Source organism: Amblyomma americanum, chromosome 8 (genome assembly GCF_052857255.1).
Source record: "Amblyomma americanum isolate KBUSLIRL-KWMA chromosome 8, ASM5285725v1, whole genome shotgun sequence".
NCBI lineage: Eukaryota > Metazoa > Arthropoda > Arachnida > Ixodida > Ixodidae > Amblyomma > Amblyomma americanum.
The window spans coordinates 13,544,553-13,560,968 of record NC_135504.1 but is presented as its reverse complement, the minus strand read 5'-3'; the positions used below and the strand labels follow the sequence as shown (position 1 = coordinate 13,560,968).

Sequence of the window (16,416 nt, the reverse complement as noted above, 5' to 3'; positions counted from 1 at the left end):
CTACCGCGCATTCCTTGCCTCGGGGTGGGTCGGGGGGAGACTGCCGCTGGTGAAGCTGCCGTCGAGTATCGGCACTCCTTTAGTGTGCGGGCCCCGCAGCAGCAGCGCCGGCAGCGGCATTGCGGGGTAGCCGACGACTCGCAGGTACTGCCTCACCACCGACTGCGGGTCGGGGCCGAAAAAGAAGAACAGGTCCAGGATGCCCCCCGACGTGCGGAAGGTGACCAGGCGTGCCGGGCTCAGGGTCATCACTGTGTGGGCACGCGTGAAAGGAAAGGCGGAGACCAGGGGTCATATTTTGAGGCGTAAGCCTTTCTTGGCTCATGAGTGGAGTGGACGGAATTTGTCCGCACGAACTGTCACTCAACAGTTGTAAGCAGCACATATCTACCGAAACAAAAAGACAAGAATTAGAGAATACCAAAAAGATAACAAAACAAAAAGGAAGTCAAAATTAAAATATTAAAAATAAAAATAACAATTAAAAGTAAATGAAACAATAAAACGAAAATTTACAAATGTAGAAAATACAAAAATGAAAAGGACAAAAATGAAAAATGAGGAGAGAGGGGGGGGGGGGGGAGAGAGGGAAAGGCTTTCGCATTTTTGCTCTTAAGCGGACCTAAGTGCATTCTTGTAATTTTTTCGTACGATTATTCTGCCCCACTCATTTTTATATCGCTTCTTCTCCACTGGTCAGCCCTATACCTTCAATACTGCAGCCTCCGAAATAGCAATGCTCAATAGTAGAAAAAATATCAAACCGGAAATGGATTGTTACAAAACACGGGTCGAGAAATAATGCCTTGGGTTCAAGCCCCGTAATAGCAAACTCCGTGGGTTTTGTTAGATGTAACTGGGATGTAATAAGGAGCACCATTGCGTTCTGCTTTAGTTTGCGTGTTATTTGCTGACTTGTCACGTGACAATGTGTTCCAAACAGTTATCCGTGCTTAAAAATGATCATTACCGCAGCCGGGTGCATATATTGATTACCAGGACCGCGGAAACGGAGGAGATATACCGGAAGTTCCTGCGAAACAGTATAGCTCCTTCGAGAAAATTGCTTATAAAGGTTGTCTATAGACTTTTTATACGAGTAGATTGCTTATAGACTCTACTGCCTTGCTTTAGATATTTTTTAATCTGTTCATTAATATACTATAGACTGTCTATAGATAAAATTCTGCTAAAAGTGTACGGGCATAAATCTATAGATTGTTTATAGACTGTTCATAGTATTTGTATTGTTTATAGACTAGTCCATTGGTTTATCTACAGAAATTCTGCCCGCTTTATTGACAGCAGTTTATGGACAGTCTATAGACTGCCCAAAATATTTTTGTGAGGGAAGGTACATCAACCACGCTAGGCACGTCAAAGGACATTATAATAATGGCGTTCTTCTTTGAAAGACGACGAATGGTACAAATACTATATGGTTCTCTCACAGTTTTCGTGAGCACATATGGCACCTAAATAGCTTCTGTGGACATTAACACGAGGTCCGGACCAAGCTTTCCCGTCGTAGCAAAACCAATGGGTACTGAAAATTTCTTGGACGTCCTGGGGACGTTTGAGACGTCCTGTGGACGTCTAGTCGTGTTCCAGCGCACGTGGCGCGACATAGAACGCGCGTGGTGATGGCTCGGTGCAGCGTATTGTAAAAACAGGCCAACAGCCACTGCTGACAGGCGTAAGACTGCACTTGAAGGCGTGGCAAAGCGTACTCATAGCACGGGTCTTCAAAACTAACCTCATTCTTCCTTTCTTCTTTCACTCCCTCCCTTACCCTTCCCTTACGGCGCGGTTCAGGTGTCCAACGATATATGAGACAGATACTGCGCTATTTCCTTTCCCCAAAAACCAATTATTATTATTATTATTATTATTATTATTATTAATTATTATTATTATTATTATTATTATTATTATTATTATTATTATTATTATTATTATTATTATTATTATTATTATTATTATTATTATTATTATTATTATTATTATTATTAACTGCTAGGAGAGGAAGCTGTGTTAATCTTTCGTGCCGCAATCACGGCACCGCCAATACTCGAAGCTTAAAAATATATGAAATACGTTTAAAGGGATTAACAATGTTTTTTTAAGCACCCCAATCACAAAAACTCTCAATAAATGCTGTTTGCAAGCTTCAGTCTCAAGGTAACAGCGGTCATCATGGCATCGGACAGAATCACGCCTTTTGAAAAGATAAAAAAAAACGTTTTTGTCTGACCAGCTGGTCTGTAATTGTAATCGATTCTAAAGGCGGCGTAAAAGTTAACAATGGCAAATATGGAACATAAATAGACGCCCGTCCCGTCGTTTTTGTGTGCCTTTTCTGCCCCTGTTCGCTTTTGCGCCGTCTTCAGAATCTATTGCAATTATAGATTGAGATAAAGGTGCTAAGAACCACAGAAGAAATGATCTTCAAACGGGTCGGAACCTTCGTTGGAGTCCTTACCATTCCGCCTCAGTTTTCATAAGCATTCAAAAGTGATTGTTCCGCCCAGGATTAGACCCAACTCTCCGTGCCTTTATCACCTAGACCCCACTATCCACCATTCGCAATGGCCGCTTTTCTCCCTACCCTTATAGAAATGGTCTATAGACAGTCTACAGAGTTTTTATAGACTCTATTGCCTTCCTAAAATACTTCTTTTTCTCTGCTCAGTCTATAGACTGTCTAAATAGACAAAAGTCTATCAAAAGTGTATGGCCATAAATCAATACATTGTCTATAGACTTTCTATAGGATTTGTATTGCCTATAGACTGTTCTCTAGGGTTCGTCTATAGAGAGTCTATAGACTTTATAGACAGAAGTCTATGGACAACCTACAGACTGTCTGAATAATTTTTTGTAAGGGTACATAAACTTCAGGAGCGGCTTCGCGACTGTTAGGAAGCTCTCAAAGGGCCATGCTCAAGGCCGCAGACTCGGAGTAATGCTGTCAGGCTTTGCGTCGTTCAGTTCAGGCGAACGAAGAGGAACACACAGACTAACACACAGCTTGCGAGCGCCCTCACCCACATCGTTGGAGTTGAGAAGGAAGAGGCCCAGTGTGATGTTGCTGTTGTTAGTTGCAATCACGACGAATGGATGGACGCTGGAAAACATGCCTTCTTTAGCCTGGAGAGTGAGAACCAGATCAGGGGCGTCAGGCGAAAGTTACAGGAAGAACTGAAGGGACATACATGGTGGTAATGCGAAAGCATTAACGGGACTGTTCGTCAACTTGAAGTGTCTTTGGTGGCAGAATGCAGAGTCCGCTAATCCGAGTTAATCAACCCACTAATCCGTCTTAATTCGACTTATTACAACCTAGAATACATCTTAATCCTACTTAATCTTAATACAACTTAGTCCACCCATTTATCCATCTGAGGTTTTGAAACGCATCTCTTTTGGGCGACGCAGGGTTGCGTGGTGTCGAGTCATCTAGCGTTTTCGCATTAATAACAGCGCAAGCTCTAGCTGGAAGGCACAGACCGAGAGCTGTGCTCTCAACTGAGATCCTGAATAAAAGCAACAGTTCCACAGATAAGATGGAAGACAAAGTTGAAAACAAAAACATCATATTTAAAAAGCTGTCTGGTCGTTCACGTAATGTGACACACTTTCTACACAACCTGCATATCTGGAAAAGATACGTGGGGGTGAGTTAACTGCGGGTCAAGTTAGTGAGTACAATGGACGGCGTGACCCATTTGAATCGGTGACGTGAGGACGTAAACGCATCACGTGTTTTAGTGACGCAAGCTTTACGACTGCACTCTCATGTAACTGACGCCACCTGTGGTTTAAGAGGTCACGTGACCCATTAAAGGCCAACTCCGGGTGTTTTCCGAACATTTTGAGTTGATGGCTACATCACGTTTCTTACAGCGCTGTCTCTCCTATAACGAAACGGATTTGCAAATGCCGAAGTGAAACATTTCAAAACAGTGAAAACGACAACCCGAAACGCAGTCCGTGACCAGGGACGGTACGTGCTTCGCGTGACTAAGCGATGCTTTCACAAACATTACTATAAAAACACTCGTAAGCAGACTAAATGGCTATGGTATGATACAACTTTAAAAAACAGCAGTTGGTAACAGTGAGTGACACCTAAATTTAGTTGCGTGTTTTTTCTTGCAAATTATGCGTTAGACATAAAATATACACTGGATTACCGCGTGGTATTCTCCTACGACCAATAAATATTAATTTATACTTGAGTTTCTTCTCCCCAAGTGTTTAGGTTTCATCAAGCGAACCTTTGGGTTAGGTGAGGCATGAAAAACTGCCATATGAACACTGATGCTTGATTTGATTTCATTTTTATTTACGAGGGTTTAGCGTCCCAAAGCGACTCAGGCTATGAGAGACGCCGTAGTGAAGGGCTCCGGAAATTTCGACCACATGGGGTTCTTTAACCTGCACTGACATCGCACAGGACACGGGCCTCTCGAATTTCGCCTCCATCGAAATTCGACCGCCGCGTCCGGGATGGAACCAGCGTCTTTCGGGTCAGCAGCCGAGCGCCATAGGCACTGAGCCACCGCGGCGGCTATAAACGCTGATGCGTAGCTTTAATTCACTACAACACTTAAATCAGGCTAAGCCAACTTTCTGCTTTAAGTCAGACTACTTCAAGACCCGGAATGACAACAAACGACGTATCAGCAGTTATATAATGTCGTTTTTTTTTTCAATCAACTCCGTTGATGAAACCCAGACAGTGCCAAGAAGAAAATCTATTAAAAATTATTCAGTAGTCGTAGGCCAATATCACGGTGTGATTTATGTGTACTAACGTCTAACACATATTCGAAATACGAAAGCACGCAAACAAAAATGTGGTGTCTTAGCCAGAATCACCATGTGTCTTTGTACGTTAGTGCTATAAGGCAATCCGGACAGCTCCAGAACGAGAAAGGGGGGTTGCCCCAGCAGTGATACCCGAGTTTGGACACTGTCGGCTCCGTAGAACGCGTGCCTCGACCACTGGCTGGCATTGACGAAAGGGGCACCATGACGGCCCTGAAGGCCGTAGAACAGCCGTGCAGAAGGTATCTTTATCACCACCTGCCTTGTGCCGTTTGTGTAGATGATTGACCTCAGGTACACCCCGAACCTGCGTCCGCCAGCCCAAGATATAGCCGTTATGGAAAGTGTGTTACCTTAGATAGATGTATTATAGCTTTTTTTAATGTAAAAAGGCTGCTTTCACACGAAGGGAAGCTTAATTATTTGCTAGAAAAGAAGGGGAAATGAGAGATAGGTGTCGCCATGATCTGTACGCCTGGCGAGGTTATCTGCTAATGAGAACAGAAAACCAAGGATAACGCGCCTGAATATTAACCCTCTCAAGCGCTTTGCACACAGGTGTACATTACATACAGGTGTACATTGCACACAGGTGTGTGCATTACGAATTCAGAGTGTTTTATTGGAGTGTGCAACAGCTAGCAGTGATTTCTTTGCTTCAGACGAATTTAGCAATTTAGCACCCTATATATCCTAAATATGGTGCTGCTGCATGTCAACCAGAGAACGCAGTGAAAAGTATTCCTACGCCACCTGCCACACGCATGGTTGGCAGATGGAGGCTTCACACAGACGGATATGGTCTTATGACATAACTACGGGTCTGGTGATAAAACTTCCCTCCAGCCAATGAGCATTCCCCGGCTTGGTGACATCACTTTCGAGCTGGTGACGACACGTCTCTCCAGCCCAAAGGTATTTCTTCGCTCTCGTGACGTCACTGATTACGTAACTGCCCGCCAGCCAATCAGGATTTTGCTGGACAATGACGGACCGGTCGCCACCTGCTTTTTCGTCTGGCCACGCTTCGGCGCTATCGAATCCTAACCTTATTTTAATTAAAAAAAACTAAAAGGCCGCTAAGTGAGAAAACTGCACGAATAATTAAACTCGTCACTCCCAGTACGAAATCAAGGCCTAATGCCCAATAAAGTAGCAAAAACAAATAGAGAAAACAAGTGCAATGTAAGCTGCGACGAAGAAGGTAATTTAGTTTTACGGAGATTGTGGTACAATGCAGGATATTATCAGATATAAAGGGCGAAGGTGAAACAGCGAACTCTTAGAGGGGAAAAAAAAACCCTCTTCGCCCGAGAGTTCTTCGAATGGCCGAAGAGAGAGGCGTCTGTGCACACCTGCATGAGAGTAGGCGCGCTTATAGGGAATGGAGGCTGTGCAACAGAGTTCGGCTTTGTCTCCTTCGGAAGGGAGTTTTTTTTGTGTGTGTGTGGGAGTTTTCCCAAGAGTTCAGCAATATTCCGGAGTGGTCTGGGAACCTCTTTATTGATATGCTATAACGAGCGGTGCAATACGTCATGTCAAAGACATGTCTTAAAGCCAAGTGCACTAGGAAGATTGTTGAGAAGAATCGGACAATGACTCACGATTGTCCAGGTACACTTTCGGAGCGCAACGTGAAGATGCCACTCTTATGTGATACTACGTAGTTAAGGATCGGGTCCAACTGGCCGGGGCTGACCTGTGGCAGAAGCGGCTCGAACTCCCGTGTCGTTGGGTCTCGAATCTGGACACAAATAGGACCGAACCGATGGCTCACTCACGCACCAAAGCATACTTCAGTCACTCGTGCTTCTGTGCGCACTCTTCCTTGTTTTCAATTTATAAACTTTATATAATTATAATTGGTTTTTGGGGAAAGGAAATGGCGCAGTATCTGTCTCATATATCGTTGGACACCTGAACCGCGCCGTAAGGGAAGGGATAAAGGAGGGAGCGAAAGAAGAAAAGAAGAAGAGGTGCCGTAGTGGAGGGCTCCGGGATAATTTCGACCACCTGGGGATCTTTAACGTGCACTGACATCGCACAGCACACGGGCGCCTTAGCGTTTTTCCTCCATAAAAACGCAGCCGTCTAATGATTCCTCGTGCGCACAGTCATGCCCAACAATTCTGGACGAAAGAATTTTCGAACGGGATAGAGTTAATGAGCGCAATCTTTTCACGTATTGTAAGATTTCACTAAAAGAATCAATATATCCTGAGGTCTCCCGTCGGCAACCTCGAATTTGATTGCTATTAACGTTGTTGCCATTGTCAAAGGCGTTCCCCATTGGTTTCTTACGGCAGTTCTAACTGCTCGATGCGAGTGATGGAAACGCCATAAAAGAAAGATTTTCAAATTTTCAGAGAAGGTTGAGCATGTTAGCACCTACTCTGCAAGCGACAGGGGCTTCTCGCGAGTGCAGAAATAACGCTACGTTACTGTACTAAGAACTCCGCTAGATATTAATCAAGTCTTCAAAATCATCGTGGAGTTCAGAAATGCTCAGCAACGCCTTCCTATGGGCGCAATCGAAAACGTTTGCGCTACTTCAGGATACCGCAATGCGCGCCCGCGAAGCTTAGCAGAAATGGCAAAGACCCTGATCGTATAACAAGACAGAGTTGAGGATTCAAGCTCCAGGCGCTTTCTTCTGTACATACAGCAGCCGCTTTGCCCTCTTCGTGGGCTCGACGGGAAGGTCCATACTTTTGAAGCAAAAAGTTTCACTACGCTAGGTAAAGCAGTCTTCGGGTAGGCAGCACAACGACCTTGAACGACCTTCAGCCCAACCAAGGATAGCCATGTATGACCATATGTGGTACAGTTGTGGTGCCGAACCCTTGACCCATGACTTTGACCCGTGACGTTTAGTTGAAATTTGACCTCTGACCTTGAATTCACATTTGACATTTGGGTGACCTTTGGGTTGACCTTTGACCTTAAGAACATCCGCTGGGTGATGTGAAGCCTCGTGATGACATCCGATGGGGGTGCCGTAAGACCATGTAATATACCACGTCATAGCCACGTGGTCGTGTGGGTATACATGTATACAGAACGGCTGTCGCGAGCGTGTAGCTGCCATGGACGCTTTTCTCTGAATTCCAGGGTTACCCAAGTTAAGCGAGTGCCAATTTTTTTTTTCATGAATCTTTGAGTAGGGTCGTTGTTTCCGTGGGAACCTCAACGCTTTCCATTTCTAAAAAAAAAAAGGTGCTATCATGTGTTTCCCAAAGTACGTCGCCGAAAACGGCCGCGACCTTCGACCTCTTTGTAAAAACGTCTCTGCACTTGAGCGCCTGGGTTCAGCAGAAAACTTTGGCCTATTAGGTCACTTTGGTTTCTGCATCTGTCCGACGTATCATACCAAGTAATTCTGGATAAAAGCATTTTTGAACCGTAAAGAGTTTATGAACGCAATTTTTTTCATATAAATAACATTTCACTATAACAATCATTATATACCCGCTGATATCCAGTCGTCACAGTTGATTGTTTTGTTATTAACGCGTTTGCTATCGTCAAAAGCGCACCCCATTGACTTTGTATGCGAGTCTTAACTGGGCGATGCGATGCGAGTGATGGAAAAAACTTTAAAAGAAAGATTTTGCTACGCATCGGAAGAATCGACCATTACCTTCCACATTTCTATAACAGCACCTTACAATCTTTTATTATTCAAAATTTTTGCCCAAAAATGTCGGGCGTGACGGCACACGTTTGCCCGCCGCCTTCCTTTCTGCGAGCTACAGCCGCCTCTGTACGCCTCTCACCTCTTGCACCACACTGACAGAAACCGAATGTTGTGTAGCCGCACCTGCACCGCTTACATAACGCCGGGAGAGGTGCGTGAGGTCTCACTCACTCGCAGCCGAGCTGTGTGGTAGGCGACCTTCGTGAAGTCCACCTTCAACTGCTTCGAGTCGCCGCGGAGCTCAGCGTCGGAGTCATTTAGTCCGAGAGCCACGTACTCTCCGTGGTCATCGTAGAGCAGTTCCCAGAACACGTAGCGCCTGCTGTCGAAGGGCATCAGGCACGGCTGGTAGACGGCGACTGCGGAAGCGGAAGCGCGGGTGTCTTTCCACGCCCATCGTTCTGCGCCTGACTCTCGACCGTAGAGAATTTTCGAGCGAAAGGTTCACTACGCTACGTAAAGCCGATTTCTCCGTGGGTTGCCGGTTGACCTTCAAGTGAGCCAGAGGTCAAGTGTGGTTGACCTTCAAGTGAGCCAGAGGTCAAGAGTGGCTATAGGCCTTACCATATGTGGTCCACCATGGCGTCGCATCATTTGACCTTTGACCGTTCGATTTGCCGGTAGAGGGCGGTAGAATAGGCCGCAGCGTTCATTGGGTGACCAACTTCTCGCGATCCACCGCTAATTTAACTGCCACCTACCAGGGTGGCAGGGTGGGCGCGCTGCCTATCCAGTGTGCGGAACGCACACTGGATAGGCACGCACAGACGCCAAGCCGCGTCTAGTTCTTCGTTTTCTCTCCCCTTGTGTGCATTCTTGCGTCCGCGCTTTTCGATTTCATTTTAGTTTTCTCAACCCCCTCCCCCCTTTTTTGTTTTTTGTTTGTGTGCTCGGTGCATGAGTTTTGTGCCGTCTGCTGCCGGGCGCTGCCACTGAAGCCTTCTAAGGCTTTGGCAGGCCCGCATTTGCATTGGAATGAGGAAATTAAACAATTAATATTATTATTATTATTATTATTATTATTATTATTATTATTATTATTATTATTATTATTATTATTATTATTATTATTATTTGCCCAATACACGCCACAGATTTCGCTCCCTAACCAGGTTCAGCAGTAGTTAAAACCGCAGCTAATTTTTGATCAGTGAGTCGGACAACCATTAAAGCAGTCAATAATAGTAATAATACTCACTGAATGAATATGATACTCGGTAATGCGAATTTTCACCACGGTTGTTGACGTATATTTGGACTTTGCGATATACAGAGGTAAAGAATTTGAGAGAGGCGTGCATACGTATGTATGTACAGTTATAGACAACTCTTTTCATTTCGCACTCGTTCTTCGAGTAGCACTCCTCTTCATCGCTGCGTTACGCAGCAGCCGCCGCAGAATTCCTCCTCTTTCGCCATAAGCAACCGCCACCCGCCCTTCGGGGTAACCAAGGTAACGACCCTTCTGCAATCGCTCTGCCGGTTGCGCGGACAACACCAACGCTCAACTCCAGCAACGGACGCGTTCCTTTTCTTTCGTTCCTTTTATTCGGAGGAACAACGCTGTAACAAGTTCTCAAGATGCGCTAGTGAAAAAGGTTTCTTAACTATGTCTCAAGGGTCCTCGAGTTGACGTGGCTATGCTTTACTGTTATCCGTTGATAAAAATTGGCAATGGCTTAACTAGGCTATATATATAATTGGTTTTTGGGGTAAGGAAATGGCGCAGTATCTGTCTCATATATCGTTGGACACCTGAACCGCGCCGTATGGGAAGGGATAAGGGAGGGAGTGAAAGAAGAAAGGAAGAAATAGGTGCCGTAGTGGAGGGCTCCGGAATAATTTCGACCACCTGGGGATCTCTAACGTGCACTGACATCGCACAGCACACGGGCGCCTTAGCGTTTTTCCTCCATAAAAACGCAGCCGCCGCGGTCGGGTTCGAACCCGGGAACTCCGGCTCAGTAGCCGAGCGCCCTAACCACTGAGCCACCGCGGCGGGTTAATGTAAAGTCGAGCATTACAAATTCCGCATATGTGGGCATTAACCCATTAACGATACCACGTCATACCCTTAAGGAGGAGCTTAAGTCGCCCCTCCAGTTTTTATTTATTTTATTATTTTAAAATGTTATATTTATTTCGCACAAGCCCTCCCGTTAACCAATTCAAACGAACGCGTAAAAATTAATGATGTGATGAAAGACAGAGACTGCGAGGATGAAATTGTATTGCTGTCTCGAAATCTAACACAACTGAAAGATGTTGGAAGGCTGACAACGCCGACAGCGGATTTCCTGGAGGACGAGCCCTTTAACGTTATGGCGTTAAAATATTCACAGTTACGCATAATTCCAATACCCGTTGGCAATGCGATGACATTACCAGCTGTTGATGTCTTTACCGTAAGTGACATCACTTCAAATCTGGTGGCGCCACTTGCACTCCAGACAATGCGAATGATCCAGTCTGGTGACATCATCTCCCTTCAGCCAATGGGCGGATGTTATGACAGAGGAAGCATTTTGGCCCCATGGCGTTTTTAATGGTACCACATTAAAAAGGCAAAGGTATACTTGGAGACAGCGATGACAAAATTATCTGTGCCTATTAGCACTGGCACCTTACATGGCACCCTCCCATTGCCCTTCGAGCTTACCGGGACCCGATGGGTGCGGATTCCAGCAGCAGTTTCTGCTCAGGCACGTCTGCTTGTCGGCGCCAGCTTCGGGGTGACAGTCGATCCACACAGAACGCCTCGTAATGGTGCACTGGCGGAGCGGCGGCGTTGTCCCATTGGCGCCGTCATTTGTTGCCTCCTTGGCGCCCTGCTGCAAAGGAAACGATGTAAACCGATTTTCATTACTTTGCTATAAAACTTCCTGCACTTACTAGCAAACAATGGTGTCATGTTAGCACCGCTAGAGTGGCATCATCGCTGTTGGTTGGCGGGTACAATGTAACTGACCGAGACCTCATAATAACAGGTGGAAGCCACCAGCTAGAGGTGCTCCGTCGAGGGTCATTTGCCGCTTCTATTCTAACGCGATCGCAGCAGAAGCCTCGTCCGTCGGGAAATTATATATATATATATATATATATATATATATATATATATATATATATATATATATATATATATATATATGTGTGTGTGTGTGTGTGTGTGTGTGTGTGTGTGTGTGTGTGTGTGTGTGTGTGTGTGTGTGTGTGTGTGTGTGTGTGTGTGTGTGTGTGTGTGTGTGTGTGTGTGTGTGTGTGTGTGTGTGTGTGTGTGTGTGTGTGTGTGTGTGTGTCCGAAACGTCGACTCAAAATGAATCTATGGCTAAATGAAGCGTTTTCAACTTTGAATTTTTGCCTCTAGCAACCAAATACGTTTATCTTTCTATATATATATATATATATATATATATATATATATATATATATATATATATATATATATATATATATAGTTGCGACAACATGAGGTACTTGACTGCTTAAAATATTATACATCGAAGTTAACGCTTCGTTTAAGGAAACATTTTTATTTCCCTTAAACGAAGCATATACTTCGATATATATGTGTGTGTGTGTGTGTGTGTGTGTGTGTGTGTGTGTGTGTGTGTGTGTGTGTGTGTGTGTGTGTGTGTGTGTGTGTGTGTGTGTGTGTGTGTGTGTGTGTGTGTGTGTGTGTGTGTCGTCGGCCACATGATTACCAGAACCGGAAGTGACATCACCCGAACTGAAGTGACAACTATACTTTTCGATGAATCTAAAAGGCGTCCGTGTCGCTATTTCTAGACACCTTCGGGAAAACATACAACCAACAGCTATAGATACCCCGAAGAGATGTTGGTTGTGTGCAGACAGATGTGTTAGGGTCAGCATGAAAATATGACACAAAACTCGATGTAACGGCACCAACAGCTTCTAATATTATGGCATTGCCAGCCCATAATGTAATAACTGGGCGCCTCTGTGAATGTTTGCTTGACCAGTATCCAGCGATATTAGGCTAAAGACAGTGCTTAAAAGTCGGAGAGGTATCGGGGGGTCTCTGACTCCCCCCCCCCCCCTCATCAATACTGACGAGCAAGATTAGACCCCCTGTGCTAGAATGTAGAGACTGCATGAATCCGAAGCAAGCAACATTTTTTTTTGTTCTTCTGATTGCTGCTCGGAACATTTCTCAATCGTATCGAAAATTTCGCTGCGATTTTTAGTGAGAATCATGAACACGTTTTCAAAAACCCGAGACGGAGAAAAATACTAAGTTTACAGCACTACAGAAAGGGTGGAAGAAAAGGGGAAACCTGTGCCCTCACACCACGAGTCAGACCAGAGCTGGCCGCTCTGCTCCAAGGATTACACATGCACCAGCAATTCTGGACAAAGGCATTTTGTAGCGAAAGCTACATTGGCCACGAACTCGCAGTCCCACCGTGGTCGCACCGCACCACGTGACCAACCACGTGACCTACCGCGTGACGAACCACGTGACAACAACTAACCAGACTAACCTGGACTTGCAATCAAGATCAACCAAGGCTAACCAAGCTATGCCTTAGCTTTCGCTACGTATATCCTGGCATAGCCGAGCTAAGCCGCTGTCAATTTTTCCTATGGGAAAAAGTTTATGAATGCAATTTTTTATATAATGTAAGGTTTCACTATACCAATCCATATATCCCCAGATCTCCCCTCGACAGGCTAGCATTTTTTTTTTGCTAATAACGTTTTTGCTTTCGTCAAAAATTCCCCATTCGTTTTCTATGGCAGTCTTAACTGCTCGATACGAGCTACGGAAAAAATTTAAAAGAAAGATTTTGCTGTACATCGGAATAATGAACCATCACCTTCAATATTTACATAATAGTACCGTAAGATATATAAATATTCAAAATTTTGGTCCATGATTGATGAACATGACAAACACAAGCACGCTGGCAGCGGGTTGGGATCGTTTGTTTCAGGTCTGTGACATAAACTGTAGCAGTGACCTTTAAAAATGATGTCTTCCCTTCGTATAAACGATGTCTATATAAACGATTCTCTCTCCAGCATTATTTCCTTCTCCACCTGTGCTCGAATCACTACAGACCCCCCATTTCGATGGAGCCAGACTTTAAAAGGGGCTCTGAAAGGGTCTCTAATACAGTTGCGGTATGCCAGTGATGTTAAAGGATGGCGCTTCACGAATATCCTTCGGCAATATTTTTTTATGGGCTTTGTAGAAGCTGAGTTATCTATAGTCAGAATTTGAATTTCAGCGTCTTCGCGCCTTTCCCTCTCCTCTCGTCACTTTTGCAAGCTCAAAGGTCGGCGCTCCTCCGCCGGTCCCACCACCGGGGGCGGAGCTTCCTGACCCGCCAGAGCTACGCGGCTTATTGGCCTCGGCCATGGTGCACCTGCCTGACGTATGAAAGAATGTAACCAATAGCCATCTCTGAACCGGTATACGCAGGAGCGGTGCGACTGAGGAGGGCGCGAAAAAGTCGCCGGAAAGGGCTTGCCAACTTTGGCGCGTGACTGTGGATTCTCTGCTGCTTGTATTAGTGTGTTATTTGCCTCACGTATTAATGACAACCCAATGCACTGATTGAGCGAGTTGATGTGCTATCCTCGAAAGGTGCTTCATATCCCTTTTAAGCACTCTCAAAAGATAAACATTTCCACGTATATCGACGCTTGCGTACCGTGCTATTCAATCTGTCTGTCCTTTGCATCTTCGCGCCTCCAGTGTCCTCTGGCTGTCCGCTGTCCACTGAATTCAAGCAATGAGTCTGGATTCCGGTGAGCGGCGGCGGGACATCCAAGCTGCCACTGCGCAAGGAAGGTAAGAGAACAAGGAAGCACAAAAACGGCCTATTGTGCTTGGTGACATGTTCACGTTTTGCTGTCGTCACAAACGTGGCACGGCTAGGCCTATTCTGAGGAGCCCATTACGTTAGTCATAGGGACGAGGATTCTGGTCTGGGCTAGTTGGTTCATTGCTTAGAAATGTTGAACCAGTGCTACGAGACGAAGACACAAAGAAAACACATACCACAGGACGGGCGGTATTCCTGCGAAGGATGCCTGATACAATAAAGAAACAGCACGCATAGCGAAGGTATCTACGCACCCCAGGAAGCTGAACAGGAGGGCGAGACTGATGATGAGAACGCACAGCGCCCTCTGCCTTTTCGGGAAGCAGGCGCGCCACCTTGGCCACCTCATTGGGACCGTCAGTTCTTGGACTCACTCGGTTGATGATGTAGCTGCAGTTTTCGGGGACGAACACCGTTATAAGGACAACTTTCTGCAAGACCTTCATGTCTACGCCTTCTTCTCTTCATTTTTTTGCTCTTTTACAGCGATAGCTACTAGAACGCCACCTATCCAAAAAGTGCTCCCTGTGTTCAGCCATTACGCTGGCGGGAATGTTGTTGCTATTTGCCTAAGCAAGGTGGAAATGGTAGCCCGAGCTTCCTGCACCTGCTCGCACCAGTGCGATTAGGAAATTTCTGCACAGTAAACAAAGTAATCGTGGAATTTAAAAACTACCGCGTCCGCGTCCTAACTAATGAGCATGTTGTCCAGGTGAGCCGGACCTATAGGTAACTGGGCTGCAGAGTAAGTTCTCTCAATTAAAGGCGTAGAGGCACGTAATTTTTCCTAGTGCATATTCTAATGATGCGTAAGAATTAATAAATATAGATTCCCGCGCGAAATTTGCCTATGGTCAGTAAAGAATTTATAATTGAATTTCTACTTCCATAAAGTTTCGGTTTCTGTAGCTGAACGATGGCTGCGAAGTCGCAGGTGGGTAGGAGACCACGTGTGGCGATTAAAAACTGCACTGTAAGAGCTCTTTTTTCACTCACTGTCAGTCCGGCTTCTATAGACCAATTTGACGTTGGAGTTGGAGTGATTTTTTTTTTATTCAGACATTACCCGCAGCGCCCGAAGGCGTTACAGCAGGGGAGCTAAAAGATAGAAGAAAAACATCTTCAGTCACGCAGCACACTTGTGTTTCCGTTAACCGATTCCACTCACCAATTGTTTTAACAAAGACGAAACTTGCATACAGGTGACAGTCCTCGCGTGATATTTACGGATTTTAAGACAGCGGTCTATGCGCTTGAGACATAGTGTGGCTCTTTGAGATAGGTGTCTTTGTTAATGTCGGTTGTATTGTGGTAAATTGTATAGAACAGTTTAAGCCTTGATTTCGTTCGGTGGGAGTAAAGTATAGTTCCCAGTTGAGGCACCCTTCCTTCTGAATCGCCCCAAGACGAATCTGGCTGCGCGGTTTTGAATTTTTTAATGTTCTCGATGAATGTCCTGTTCGAAGCTAGGGTCCCAAACCACACAGCCACATTCCAAAACAGGTCTAACGCAACTCAGCAATCTCAAATTCCCTTGAATAAATTTCAGTGTTCTACTAGCTCTGCGCACCAAGTCGACGACATGTGCATTCCATGAACAATCGGATGACAGCGTTGTTGTAACTATAAATCAGCGGTTACATTGCAGCTTTTGTGCGCCTCACGTGGTGTCATGCCTACGAGTGACGTCTCAAGCGTCAACCCGCTCTTGAAATCAAAACTGAAATTACATGTGATCGTTGTCGCTCCAGGTTCAATTATATCGTACGCATCATTCAAAAGCAAAGTACTACGGAACATTTGCTGTCTCCACCGGCTTAAGTTAAAGTCAGTTCATGTTCTCGCCACTTCGTCCCGCGGAGTGAGAGAGGAAACTGGCGCGGGCACGATGCGATATCGTAGCCAAAAGCTCGCCCTTACAGCTGCTGCCAAGACATGTTGCCCAGGTAGACCACAAGATCGCCAGTCCTGTCTTGTGTGTGTGTTGCCTGCGTCTTTTAGCGCCTGTAAGCTTTTTGCGTAAAACCATG

General features: G+C 45.4%; 1 protein-coding gene across 1 annotated transcript; it reads right to left on the bottom strand.

Annotated features, from left to right (window-relative positions):
• Positions 1-8,882, bottom strand: LOC144102156 (lysosomal alpha-glucosidase-like). Its single transcript, XM_077635470.1, has 5 exons — positions 8,702-8,882; positions 6,438-6,577; positions 4,966-5,140; positions 3,048-3,150; positions 1-251 (listed from the first exon to the last, which is right to left on the bottom strand). Exons 1-5 carry the CDS (start codon positions 8,864-8,866, stop codon positions 1-3), a joined length of 834 nt encoding a protein of 277 aa, XP_077491596.1. The 5' UTR covers positions 8,867-8,882.
• Positions 8,883-16,416: the final 7,534 nt, after the last annotated feature.

Coding starts and splice junctions, on each gene's coding strand:
- LOC144102156 (XM_077635470.1), bottom strand. CDS start 8,866: ATGCCCTTCGACAGCAGGCGCTACGTGTTCTGGGAACTGCTCTACGAT. Junction 6,578..8,701: donor ACCACACAGCTCGGCTGCGA/GTGAGTGAGACC, acceptor ATTTGTGTCCAG/ATTCGAGACCCAACGACACG. Junction 5,141..6,437: donor GAAAGTGTACCTGGACAATC/GTGAGTCATTGT, acceptor TGGCGGACGCAG/GTTCGGGGTGTACCTGAGGT.